Source organism: Microcebus murinus, chromosome X, assembly GCF_040939455.1.
Source record: "Microcebus murinus isolate Inina chromosome X, M.murinus_Inina_mat1.0, whole genome shotgun sequence".
NCBI lineage: Eukaryota > Metazoa > Chordata > Mammalia > Primates > Cheirogaleidae > Microcebus > Microcebus murinus.
Genome location: NC_134136.1, coordinates 64,821,376 through 64,834,201, shown reverse-complemented (window position 1 = coordinate 64,834,201; position 12,826 = coordinate 64,821,376). Strand labels below are relative to the sequence as shown.

The window sequence follows — 12,826 nt, the reverse complement described above, 5'->3', positions numbered from 1 at the left end:
TGACTCTGAATTCTCTTGACCTCTCCATCACCTGGTCCTGAGCCCCACTGGGAAAAAACACTGAGCTCAAAACAGTTGGTTGGGGTTTGCTCAGGAGTGTTTTTTTCACCCAAGTTTATTGCTCAGTGAAAGCCCAGCTACACCATTAAAAATGTGAATAGAATATAAATTGTTCCAACTCAACAGGTTAATCAAGGTTATCTAGGGGCTATAGTGGTCGCTATAATAAAACAATAATCACAAAAATAATTTAAATGGTTTTATTTAAGTCAAACAACAATTGTAAGGATCCTGGGTATTGCTTCTTAAACACAAACATATGAAATTAACAAAACAAGCATTCATGTTTCTAGTTTTAAACACTTTAACTCTACATGTGGAATGCAGATATTTGAAAAAGATTTTCAACAAGGTCAACACAATGCATGAGATAATGCGTACGGAGTTATGAATTAGGACAGTCTTCACCTCCATCTTTCCATTTATAAATCCTAAATGGGGGCGTGGACTTTTTTGCTTTTTCATTTCACAAATGATTGCTCAACACAGAAATACACCAAAGGAAGAAAATAGTCTTTTTATACCTAGGGAAGAAGCTACTACTCTTAAAATGATCACTTCAAGGTAACAGACATCCAAATTGATGTGGTTTTCTTTGAAACCTCATCAGTAAATCATTTCTTGCACAGTAGGTTCGGCATTAACCCTGCATTTAGGATAGGTAGTGTTATGGTGGGCTGGCTGCTGCATACCAACGTCAGTATCAAGTTCTTCGTCAGGAATTAGAGACTGTCCCGGATACCAAGCAGGACAACACTGGCAAAAAAACAAAAAGTGAACTGCAGATAGGTCAAAACAGGGTACATTTTCTCTTTAAAAAGTGTCATAAAATGTTACATGAATATGTTGTTCTAAATGCTAATTTATGATAAAGCATGATGGAATCTTTTATTTTTTAACACCTTAAATTCAAATGGCCTTTACAAAGTTTGTATTTTAATAAAGCACATTAGATAACAGACACACACTATTAGAGATCAAACATTATAAACTTGCCATCTGGTGAAAGCTATTTTTATAGTTACTATGAAACTTACATTTCTCTCCATTCATATTTGTAAACAGGTTGAACTGTGATCATATTAAAAATATACAAAATTGCTTGGTTTGTAAATGTTAGATAAATGGATTTTCTTCAGTTTCGATGGATTTTCTGAAACAGGTTTCTCTAATATTCAAAGAATTTATGCTCCTGTGTTAAAAGTTACCATTAGTCCAAGTGCTCTGAACACTCCTCCCTTTAAATACTTCCTGCACATTTAGTGTTTTTCAAGCCATAAATTTCAATAGTTATGATAGAAACCAAACCTCAGTGGGAAAAGCAATGCCCTTTGGAGTTGTCATTCAAACAAATATAAGAGCGATACCAATTTATCGCTTGCCCAGTTTTGCAGAAATTCCATTCACATAACTCCTATGAAAATCAACCAGTTTTACCATATCAAATGACCTAAAGAACATCGCAGGTATCCAGGAGAAACAGTTCACCAATGCATCTTCGCTTGATTTTAAAGTCAATTTAAGAGATGATCTGGGCTCTGTAGTTCTTAAAGGGACAAACCTCTAACTAACCATTGGCTAAAACTTTTTCAAAGTTAATGAACTTTAGATTTTCTACATTTTTGGTACCAAGAGATTTAATCAGGAAACAGTTCAAACCTCGGAGTTCAAATTACAGCAGGGAAAAATAAAGTATACAGCAAACACCATTCTACCTCCTTTGATCTTTCAAAGATGTCAGTATAGTATTCCAGTGAAGGCAGGGGTGAGTGTCTCAGCCGGAGAAAGAAACTTCACCCACAAGGAAAAAAAAAATGAGTTTGGTGGCAATTTCAAAATAGGTGTTCAAACTGCTGGAGAGGCTCCAGCCACCTTTGACTTGCAGGAATCACACATAAGAAAAGGACAGAAAATATTACAGGGCATGCTTATTTTAATTGCCCAGGGGTTTCCAATGCAAAGCACAACTTAAATGCATATTCCAAATTCTTGCTCCAAAGCCGTCTTCTTTGTGCACTGAAAAGCAGGAAAGACTACCCCATCAATTGTTCTCTGCAGATAAAGGCACTGTTTTGCAGATTTCCCCCCAGATCTGGGCCAGCCTTGCTAATGACCTGCCCACCCACCTGGGGCCCTTCCCAAGGTGGCCCATGGGAACTGCCCCACACTTTCAGGAGCCAAAATGCTTGACACTGAGCAACCCGAAGAGGGCTGTCTTTTCGTTTGGCCGTTGGTCTCCACGAAGACGCAACCTGGAAGAGCTTGTGCCGCTTATTTTCCTAGAGGATCTGGGGGTCAATAACTATTTTATCTCACTTTTGTTGTTGTTGTTGTCACAAAAGACACGTCTGAAGGAGAATCAGCAACATTTTTCAGTCAAGAAAACACAAGCACGAGATCCCAGAGCTACCAGGAGTTCTTTCACACGCCAGCATTAAGGCAGTTAAGCAAAAGCTGAATAAAAATTTTGGGATTGTGGCCTTTCTTTTCCTCTACGTAAGACCACCAGCTGTTATGGCACACACAAAAGCTATGAGAGTGCCAATTTTCATAGGCTCGCGTTTAAGTGAGATATGCAGAAAACGGGGCCTGGGCAACAAGCAGGGTTCTAACTCGCAATGACACCTGTCTGTTGACAAGCCCAGGCATTTTATTTGGAAATGGTGCCTACATGTTTCCCTCCCCACAGGCTCCTCCGCTGTCCTGGCCGGTGTCCACTCTTGGGCATTTTTAGGGACTCGAAGGTGCAGTGGAATCCTGACCGGTGCAAGATAACTGGAAATGGCAGCCCCCACCCATGGGAGGCAGTGTTTTAAGTTGGGTCGGAAGTGTGAGGGGGCCTCTAGCGGGTTTTATGTCAAGTCCCATTGGAACCCCAAACCCCAAAAGGACACGCCAACTTCCCACGAGAATGCTCGGGAAGAACTTTTTCGCTTCTGTTTTTTAACAATTTTGCGTTCAACTGCCACGACCTACATTCTCCCGCGAGGCGCTCAGAGCTGAGGAATAACAAGGGAGTTTAAACCACACAACAGTTCCGCAGCCTGTAGTCTGTGCTTTGCTGCGCTCCGCAGGGGTTCGCATCCGGCCGCCATGTTCACGACTCCAGAGCCGCCCCAAAACCAACCCCCCTTCCCACAGCCCTCTCCTCCCCTCCCTGCCAGCTCAGCTGAGGCCAGGCACTGCAAAGCTTCTTTCAACTCTACTCCCCCACCCCTCGCAGCAAAATCTGACTCGACGGCTGCGGGGTGTGCGCCTGCGCGCGGCGTGGCGCGGGAGCGGGGCTGGGGGGAAGGCCTGCGGGGCTCCCAGGCCGCGGCTTGAAAAGGCCGGAGCCATGGGGAGCGGGGGAGGGGTTGGGGCCCCGGCCGGAGCCTCCTCTTTCCTCCCAGCGGGTCCCTGCTCTGGCCCTGGCCAGGCTCTCACACGTGCGCGCTAAAAACCAACTTCAAAGTCTGTTCCCGGCACGGGGGCGGCCCCCTTTGGGCCGGCCCTTGGGCCCCCGCGCGGGCCGCCAACCAGGCCCCAGGCCTCGTCGCCCCTCCATTCCAAGCGATGTGAAGAGGCCAGAGGCCCCAAAGAGAGGACGTTCGCTGATGAGCCCTGGGAGCCGCTAGCGGCCTTCTGGTGGAGGAGTACCTCCCTCCCCACCCCCTCCACCCGCACCGCTTTAGAAAAATGAATTGAACACAAAGTTTGCGGCCAGCGCTACGCAGTGGCCTTCGGAGCTCACCATTGTTTGGGCTCGTATTGACCCCAGGTCCGGATTAGGCAGCGGCTGATTCCTGCTTTACAGCCCCGCCGGCCTAATGAGGCCGGGAGGCGATGGGGCGCGAAGCGTCCTCGGAGCCCGGGCGACCGCCAGCTTACGGCCGCCAAGGGCCCTGTAGGTGGAGGTCAAAGGGTCAGCGGGCAGAGACCGCAAGAGAATTGACCCTAGGAAATGAGGTCCCCTCCCCCCTCCCCCCTGCTGGAGCCCTGACCAGAACTTGCTGTGCGGATAGGGACCCTGGGCTCCCCGATGAGGGGCCTGAGGACAGCCCAGATGGAGCCCCAACTTCCGAAAAGCCTGGCCTCACCCCTGGCCAAAACTCTACTGGAGATTTGGGACTCGAGGTCCAGATGCCTGTGAGAGAAAATCAGCGTAGGTGCCAGAACCCACTCTTCAGGAGATGGACACGCTGGTGTCTAGTCTTTCAGAAACGTATGTTTTAAGGGGCCCTTAGATTTTTCTCATTTGTTTGGGGGGAGTTTTTTTTAGAAGGGGCAGAGGGAGCTAGGGCGAAGAGGCAAAGCGACATCAGAAGGGGAGAAGGGGGAGGAGCAAGGAAGTCCTGAACACACCAACTTTCCTGGGAGGCTTTGTGAGCTGAAGTCCCTGCTGCAACCTTTTTAGTAGCTGAAACCAACTGCCCTGTTTAGCCTGGACTCTGATTTTAACCTTCCAAACTGGATGAAGGCCAGACTTCTGTCTTGCGTGGAAATAGCCACCTCCCCTTTCACTAACTAGCATTGGTAATCTTCTTATGGTAAGGCACCCATTTTGAAAAACATAATGGACTTTTAAGAAAGGTCTTCCCAGGTGCAAGAAGGAAAATAACAAGTAAATTACTAAGAGCCTAGCTCAAGCCTTCAGGCTTGAGCGTTTATGATTTGGGTTTTTTTTGTTTTGTTTTTTGTTTTTTGCGGGGGGTGTTTATTCTCTAAGGATATTTACTGAAAATTTAAGAATATAAATGTGCACTCACAGAGCCAGATTATCCTTAGAAAATCTGTGAAGTTTTCTACCAAAACGAATAGTTGTCTTTGCCACAAATGACAAAGGACAGAGGACATAATTTTGAAAAATACAATGCTACACTCAAACTAGAGGGAATCATGTAAAAAGGCAAAGCTTTTATATTCTCTTAATATAGGTTATCACTGTTATTAATCTTCCCCTCCTAGGACACAACACTTTCTTGTAAAATTTTACTGTAAAATAATTTCAAGTCACTAAGAAAAGATCAAGCTCTTCTTTGTCTCCGAAGGAGATATTTAATACATTTCATTCAGAGGGAAACAAGTTTTTGAATGAATCTTACACCTAACCCATCACTTCACTTTCATTTAAGGTTAGGTTAGGTTGGGGGTGAGGGAGGGAACTCATGGAGAAAATAGTAAATTGTGGAAGTTCACTGCATATTTCAGAAGAAAAACACCTATTTAGACTTAATGGAATACATTTAAAAACCAGTCTTAGGAATATACACTTTCTGAAAACTTGTGGAACATTTAAAATGGTCTCTGGTCTGAGGTGAAGGAAAAATCATGAAATAGGAATTGGTCCAGCATCCTCAATGTCAAGGTCAAGATTGGAATGTTTGGGTTGGGAGTGGTAGACCGACCAGGTTACCTGCTCATCACATATGTAGTCATCCCAATCTCTGTTTATGGCATTCAGGCTTGAAAAATGGTGGAGTAAAGTACAAAAGACCCCATTATTCTCCACTAACAAAAAATTACCTCCAAAGCAATTTGCAATTAGAAACTGTCAATAATTAATTATCTGTTGACAAAGATCAGTAGATAACTTAAAACAGATTGCTTCAACTATATTCAGGGAATCAAAGTTTCTTTTAATCATCAGAAATTCTCTAAACATTTCAATTTTAAGTTGATTTATTTGAACATGAAAAAATCAGGCACCAAATACAAAAATGTTATAACATAAATAAGATGTGCCAAGACTTTATTTCTTCAAAAAGAACAATAAACAAAATTCTAGAATTGAAAATGATTATATATATTACCAAATTGACTGCCACCAAAAAACCCAGAGCATTGCCCCTTAAAGAGAAGGAGATACTTAAGCCTATTCATTACATTTCTAAATACTTTACAATTCCTTATCTCCACCTTTCTGTTACTCATGCAGAGATTGAGCTCTCAATAATAAACAGCATCCTAATAAAAAAAAGTCTCAATACTCTACCCACTCCAACCCTCCCCCAAAATAGTAATCACTTTCTTTTCCATATAACCATTGTAAAATAACTGTTTGTCCAAAGAATTGCTTCACTGAAGATTAAATGGATTGTTAACATTTTATCACAAAGCAAACAACCATTTTTCATTGTTATTGATTTTAATGGAAACAATGCTCTTAACATCTTTGCCTACAAATCATGAACTTTAAAAATACATATTTTGCAAATGTTTCTTTCCATAGTATCATTTCAGAACTGCTGCAGTTATTACACCACTATATAAATGTTATGGATAATTGTGATAATTATGAATTGAACTATATACAGCAAACCAATCAGCTTTTGCCTTCCAAAATTGTGAATGGACTACGGTTCTTTTAAGAAACACTTTAACCATAAGTAAGCACTGCTCAGCTGGCCTTAGTCATCACCGCTGTTTGAAACATATGCTATCTTTTGAAAATATATAGATAGCTAGATAGATTTGATAGGCAGATTAGATAAGTCATAGATACAAACATATGTAGGTATATGGGTGATCTCTAGATAGAACAGACAAACATGCATCCTGCCACAATTTTCATTTTTACGTAAGGTAATAAAGAACTAAGGGACATAAAATTCATTAGGTTACCTTATGTTTATATATGTAGGGCAAGGATGATTAAATCCAGCTTCTCAGTCTTTGAAGTACAAGATTGAGATGTCATGGCCACTAACTGAATTGATCAGTAATATTTGATTTGCATGCCGAAAATCCAGGACAAACACATTTAAACTCGCAGTTAAACAACCATCTGAGATAGAGATAAAGAAAGGAGGGTCTTCCCAGATGGAAACTGACACTGTAAGGAATTTATACTGCAATAGAAAAATAATTTAACAATTAAAAAAGGGATCTGAGTGAGTTATAAATACCGACAAACAAGATTTAATTTGCTCACATCTCCTCTTTGTAGAAGGCTGTTACAAAACAAGAGAAAGGAGTCAGTGGTTCAAAAATTGTAAATTGTGTTCTTCTTTCAAAACAATAAATTTTTAATGCTAAAGCAGTTATAATCAAAAGCTGTACAGAATTTGTTAGAAAACATTTATCCATAAATATTGTTCAGTTCCCGGCACTTGTAGCAATAATTAAATTACAAACGATAAATATGGCATCCATGGATATGTATTTACAAAAAAAAAGTTATTACAAAAGGCAACTGTATACTAAACGTCACAATCTGTGTAGAGTAACATCACATCCTCAGCCTGAAAAAATACTGAACAACAGTTTCGACCCCATTAGACAAAAATACATTCACAAGTGTAATGCGTTGAGGAAAAGTTCAAGACATAACAGGACTTTGGCACGGTTTAAGACTGTGAGAGTTTAAACAATCACCACTAAGGCGAAAAAGAATTTCCATCAGTTTAACATCACCACCAACAACAAGCCTTCTATAACTTCCTCTCAAGAAACAGGACAAGTGTTAAAATGAATTGCAGGAGTTTAGGAATGGGGTGTGCAGAGAGCAAGAGGAAGGGGAAGAGAACGCAGTGAAAAGATTTTGTAAAAAATCCTTCAAATGCCAAAACAAATTTTCTACTCCTGAGAAAAGGGCATGGCTACTTTTGGATCTTGCCCAAAACCTTCCTGGGCAATTGCAATTAACAAGATGTAGCCCTATATATGGCCTCTTGCCTTAAAACTCCATTTCCATCTGATTGGTCTCAGTTTTCTTTTTAGAAAGCATTTGGTCCATTCTATGGTTAACAGGGTGTGTGTTTGTGTTTGTCCTCAGACGTACCATTCGTTAAAATTAGGAGGAAGTCCAGGGTTGTGGCTGGTGCTAGTTTGAACTGCAGAAGGGGTTTTAGTGGTATCTTTACTGTTTGCAGAAGCTATAGCGGGTGGAGTGGAAGATTCATAGCCTGAACTGGCAGCAGGGGAGGAATCTGACCCTTGAGATTCATGAACCTAAAATTAACATGTATATATTATAATGAATATAATTCCAACTGGCAATGTTCAAGCAAAACAAGAGATTTCGAGCACTGTAAGAGCAAGACCGCCCAGTAACCCACTTAAAAGGGAAATGCTACTTAAAAAAAAATCCATATTACCGATGTCTAGAAAACCCAGAAATGTTCGCCAAAAACCATCTTTGGTCCTAAGACTGGCATTACGGAAAAGGAATAAAGCACCCCGTTTTAGTTATGCCCCTTCTAAAATACTTTCTCCGTGGATGGAGTGGGGTAACCAATTACGCTGCGGGGCCCTATAAAATACTCCGGGCCCAGGTTTCATCAAGCCCGTTTTTGGCTTGGGAAAGCAAGTACAGAGAAGGGTAACACAGGGGCCCTGAGCGCTGTGAAGTCCCAGACAAGTGGGTGGCAATCAGACAGCGTTCCTCGGCCCTATTGTTTTCTTGGAAGCCGAAGAGCAAATGAACCACCCACCCCTGGGTTCGGCACCGCCACTCTCGGTTCCCACCGCTGGCTGAGCTGGGAAGAGGAGGCCACTGCAGCTTCAAACCCTGGCGAGCTCAGCTAGAGCTTCCAAGTAAACAACGGATTGTTCCCTCCACTCCCTCCTCCTCCCAATTCTGCTCTCTCCCTCCACCCCCTCCGGGTCCCCAAAATGGGTTCAAGGTGTCACTGCTGGAGCAAATCGGATTTAACGTGGAGGATAGAGGGTTGGCAGCGCGGGCGCTTCCGTTCCGCGGCCCGGCGTCGGGCCGAGTGTTTACAAACCGCCGACCGCTAATAAAGAGGTAATTACCTTCATGTGTTTGCGCAGGGAGCTCGGGTGCGTGTAGGACTTGTCGCACACTTTGCAGATATAGGGCTTGTCCGAAGTGTGCACATGCATGTGCTTCTTGCGGTCGCTGCTGTTGGCAAAGCGTCTGTCACAGCCTTCAAATTCACATTTGAAAGGTTTCTCACCTGCAAAAGGCAAAAATGCACAGGGAGGAGAAATACAGTCAGGGCTGGGAGCTTCCCAGGGCCAAGCAGAGAAAGATTAAGTACCCAGCGGTCTTCCCGGAGAGGGAGCGCCATCAGGGGGCTTCTGCGGCATCTCTTTTCCCTGGAGAGAAATCAAGAGCGTTGGTTGAGCCCGCTGGGTTTGGGAGTAGCGGTCCAGGGCGCGGGTGGGGCAGGACCGGCCCAGAACCTGACCATCCCTTTGTTCTCACAGAACGCGAAAGCCCCGGGCTCCTCTGAAGTTTCCTGTAAGTTGTGGTTCCACCCCACCTAGCCTAGGGATCCCAACGGGCGGCCACGTTCCGCCACCACCTTGGCGAAGTAACCACCACCAGGCGATGTAACGGAGTCCGGTGGGACAATGGGCCAGGGACAGGACAATCCCGTTCAGCTCCTTCTTTGTACCTTTTAATTTGCCTCTTTCAAATGCAGTTGTTTTGCTAAGCCCAGAAAAGCCTGGGTAGTCGTACTAAATGTTCGAGAAGAAAAAAACTATATAAATCCAGGGGCTCCAGACAGTTTTACAAGATGTTCTGAACAAGCCACGAAACTGTGGTGCCTTTTCTACTTTAGCGTTCCTCCTAGAGGACTGAATTGAACCTGGAACTCCAAATAAAAATAGTTTGACAAAAGTATCAGTCATTTAATTAGGAGATGTGCCAATCAAGTGTAAAAAAGAGCGGAAGTAACCGAAAGTTAGTTTTCATTAGCATTTCTATGGTTGCCTTCATCGAATGTGTGCCGAGAGCTAAGTTGCTCATAAGCAATACGCTCTCTACACATTCGGAATCCCTTCATAGTAACCCAGAAAGGGAGACAAAAAGAGGCGGCGCCAGTTTGTTCCTGGGCGCGAGAAGGTCCCAATTAGTTCCTGAGACCGCAGAGCCGTCTGCCAGGGAAGTTACAACTGGGCAAAAGCGCCGCGGGGCGGGGAGGGCTAGCAGTGGAGGGGCACTGACAGCGCTTCTTTTCCGAACGGCCTTGGCGGGGCGCCGCCCCTCTTCTCCTTGGCCTCCACCCCTCTCCCTCGCGCTGCAAGTCCTCTGTGTGGCTGGGTGCCGCCAGTAAACCCCGCGCCCTCCTGCCTTCCCTCTTACCTGTGTGGGTCCTCTTGTGGATCTTGAGGTTCTCAGAGCGGGCAAAGATCTTCCCGCAGCCCGGGAAGGGGCATGGGAAGGGCTTCTCGCCCGTGTGCACTCGGATGTGGTTGACCAGTTTGTACTTCGCCTTGAAGGACTTGCCCTCGCGGGGGCACTCCTCCCAATAGCAGACGTGGTTGTTCTGCTCTGGGCCCCCCACATGCTCCATGGTGACATGCGTCACCAGCTCGTGCATGGTGCTGAAGGTCCGGTCGCAGCTCTTCTTGGGCCGGCTCAGCTGAGCCTCGTCGATCCACTTGCACGACAGCTCCTGCTTAATGGGCTGCCGCATGTAACGGAAGAAGGCGCCGGGCCCATGATGGGCTGCCACGTTCACGCCCATGTTCATGTTCATGGGGCTGTAGTTAGGAAACTGCGCGCCAGCCGCGTAGGGGTCCGTGCGCGGGCTGGCCACTGGACGGTATGGGTCAGCACGGCCGAACAGCTCCCCACGCAGGCCCAAGTGGACCTGGTTGTTGTCCACGTGCCCTGTGGGCGACGGGTGCCCGGCGCCCTGCTCATGCAGCCCGGGAAAGAGCAAGTAGCCGGGGGGCTCGGGAATGCCAGCTGGAGCGTGTAGGCTGCTGGCCGAGCCAGCGAAGAGCCCGTGCTGCCCGCCACCCGAGGTCGCCTCGCTAAGCCCAGAGCCGCGCTGACGGAACAGAAAGTCGCGCGTGGAGTTGAAGGCGGCAGAGGCAGCGCCGCCGTAGCTGGGCACCTGGGTGGCGTGGTGATGATGATGATGGTGGTGGTGATGGTGGCCCAGGGTGTTGGCGTAGCCAGAACCCTGCGGCGTGAACGCCGAGCTCTGGCCCGAAGACAGATCGTGCGCCGCAGCCGGGCTCAGCTTGAAGGCGGCGGCGGCGGCGGCGGCGGCGGCGGCGTGGGTTGAGTCCCCGAAGGGATTCAGCCCCATGCCCGCCGGCTCCCGGTTGGGCATCTCGTGGTGGCGCGGCGCGCCGAAGCTGCCCACTCCCAGCCCGGGGAACTGCGGGCCTCCGTCCAGGAGCATCGTCATGGGTGGGGCGTTCTGGGCACTAGCGATCCGGCTGAAGTGAGAGACGGTACGGGCGAAGGAGATCTCCGAAGTGCAGCAGTCAGTCGGAGAGGGGTGCGGGCGGTTGGACACTGCCGGGCGACCCCCAAGGCGCTACCAGGGGCTGCAACTTTCCGTCACTGCGAGTATCTCCTGCAGAGGGATAGGAGGGAGGAGGGGAAGAACCAGGAGAGGAGGGGGTAGGACAGGGGGAGGGGGGCAGGAGGAGGGTGGAGAAAGGAGGAGAAAAGACTCTGGGACTAGATCTGGTTTAACAAACTAACAGCCGCGCACAAAGAAAAATAAGCAAAATAATAAGTGGAGGGCGGAGTTTGCCAATCCAGTCTCGGGCACCCCTCCTCTCCCCGAGATCACGGAACCCCGGGGCCAGGAGGCTCCCTGGGTACCGGCCTCCCGTCTGGGCTGCCCCAGTGGCGGAACCGGCTAGCGGCCGGTGGGCGGACAGCGGGCAGTAGGCAGGCTCGGTCCTCGCCGCTCGCCGGGCAAATCCCAGCCTCTTCGCCTCCAGAGTAATGTCCTTGGACTGATAAAGTCAATCACTCACTCCTCGCACATAAACCGAGCAGGAGGCCGCGCGGCGTGCGCCAATGGGGAGCCAGCTGGCCCGTGGTCACCTGACCCCCGGCCCGGCCGCCCATTGGCCGCCACCACACTGATTGGCAGCGCGGAGCGGGGAACATGGCAGCCGCGGCCGAGCGACCGCCGCTGATTGGGCAGCAGCCGGGCGCCTGGCAGGTGAGGCGGCAGCGGCCAGGCGGCCGCGAGTGGGCTCTGCGGGGTTTATGAGGCTGCGGGGAACTGGGGCCAGGCTCCAACCGGTGAGCGCTGGGGCAGAGCCGGGCCTCTCTCAGGCCTCCCCCTAGCCCTAAGCGACAGAGCACCGCGCGCGCGCTCTTTACCCGCTTTGGCCAAAGAAACTCTTTGCCCCGCGAGGATCGGTCCCACCGCCGCGCCGACGGAGGAGGCGCGGCGCTCGACGTCCAGTCCCGCTTGGTCCCCCGCTGCCTCGCCACCTTGAGAACACGTTCCCTCTGCAGCCTCAAGGCTCACATCCTGTGGAGAGTGCAGCGGTTCCACCCTCCTGGCCCAACCACTGCGTCCACCCCACACACCACTGGCCCAAAGACCCCGGACCCAGGCCGGGCCAGCTCACTGTCTGTGTCCCGAGCTGCCGGCAGCCATCGGAGGCCCAAATAAGAAGAAACGATTACAATTAGAGGTAGTCTTCCTTACTTCCTTCGGAACCAAGTGTTGACCCTTTAGTTTGTGAGTAGCGGTTGTACTCGCTGCTGCCCCCCCCCATGACACATCAGACACAACATAACAAACATACACAATGCAATAAAAAATGAGTACAAGCAGGAAACATGCACATAACACAGTAAATACAAGCACACCACATAAGACACACTAAACACACAACAGAATAAGCACAGGACACAGTAACAACGCACAATAGTAAACACAAGCACACAAGCACAAGAAAGTAAACACATGCACATAACAACAAACATATGAACAAATAGTAAAAATGTGCAGAATACATTTGGCTCCTGTACACAAAACAAGCATACAACACACTAGACACAGTATCAGCGTCATTTCCAAATCACTGGGTTAATCAGCTTTGA

General features: G+C 47.8%; 1 protein-coding gene across 2 annotated transcripts; it reads right to left on the bottom strand.

Moving 5' to 3' along the window:
- Positions 1–246: 246 nt before the first annotated feature.
- ZIC3 (Zic family zinc finger 3) lies at positions 247–11,723 on the bottom strand. 2 transcript variants are annotated; one of them, XM_012782491.3, is made up of 3 exons: positions 10,097–11,723; positions 8,797–8,960; positions 247–816 (listed from the first exon to the last, which is right to left on the bottom strand). In XM_012782491.3, exons 1-3 carry the CDS (start codon positions 11,154–11,156, stop codon positions 667–669), a joined length of 1,374 nt encoding a protein of 457 aa, XP_012637945.1. In that variant the 5' UTR covers positions 11,157–11,723; the 3' UTR covers positions 247–666. The 2 variants fall into 2 exon arrangements, with proteins under 2 accessions (XP_012637945.1, XP_012637944.1); XM_012782490.3 differs by lacking the exon at positions 247–816 and adding an exon at positions 6,125–7,992 and having other exon boundaries at positions 10,097–11,277.
- Between the last annotated feature and the right edge of the window lie 1,103 nt (positions 11,724–12,826).

Coding starts and splice junctions, on each gene's coding strand:
- ZIC3 (XM_012782490.3), bottom strand. CDS start 11,156: ATGACGATGCTCCTGGACGGAGGCCCGCAGTTCCCCGGGCTGGGAGTG. Junction 8,961..10,096: donor CCACAAGAGGACCCACACAG/GTAAGAGGGAAG, acceptor TGCCTTTTGCAG/GTGAGAAACCTTTCAAATGT. Junction 7,993..8,796: donor CCCTGCGCAAACACATGAAG/GTAATTACCTCT, acceptor TGTTAATTTTAG/GTTCATGAATCTCAAGGGTC.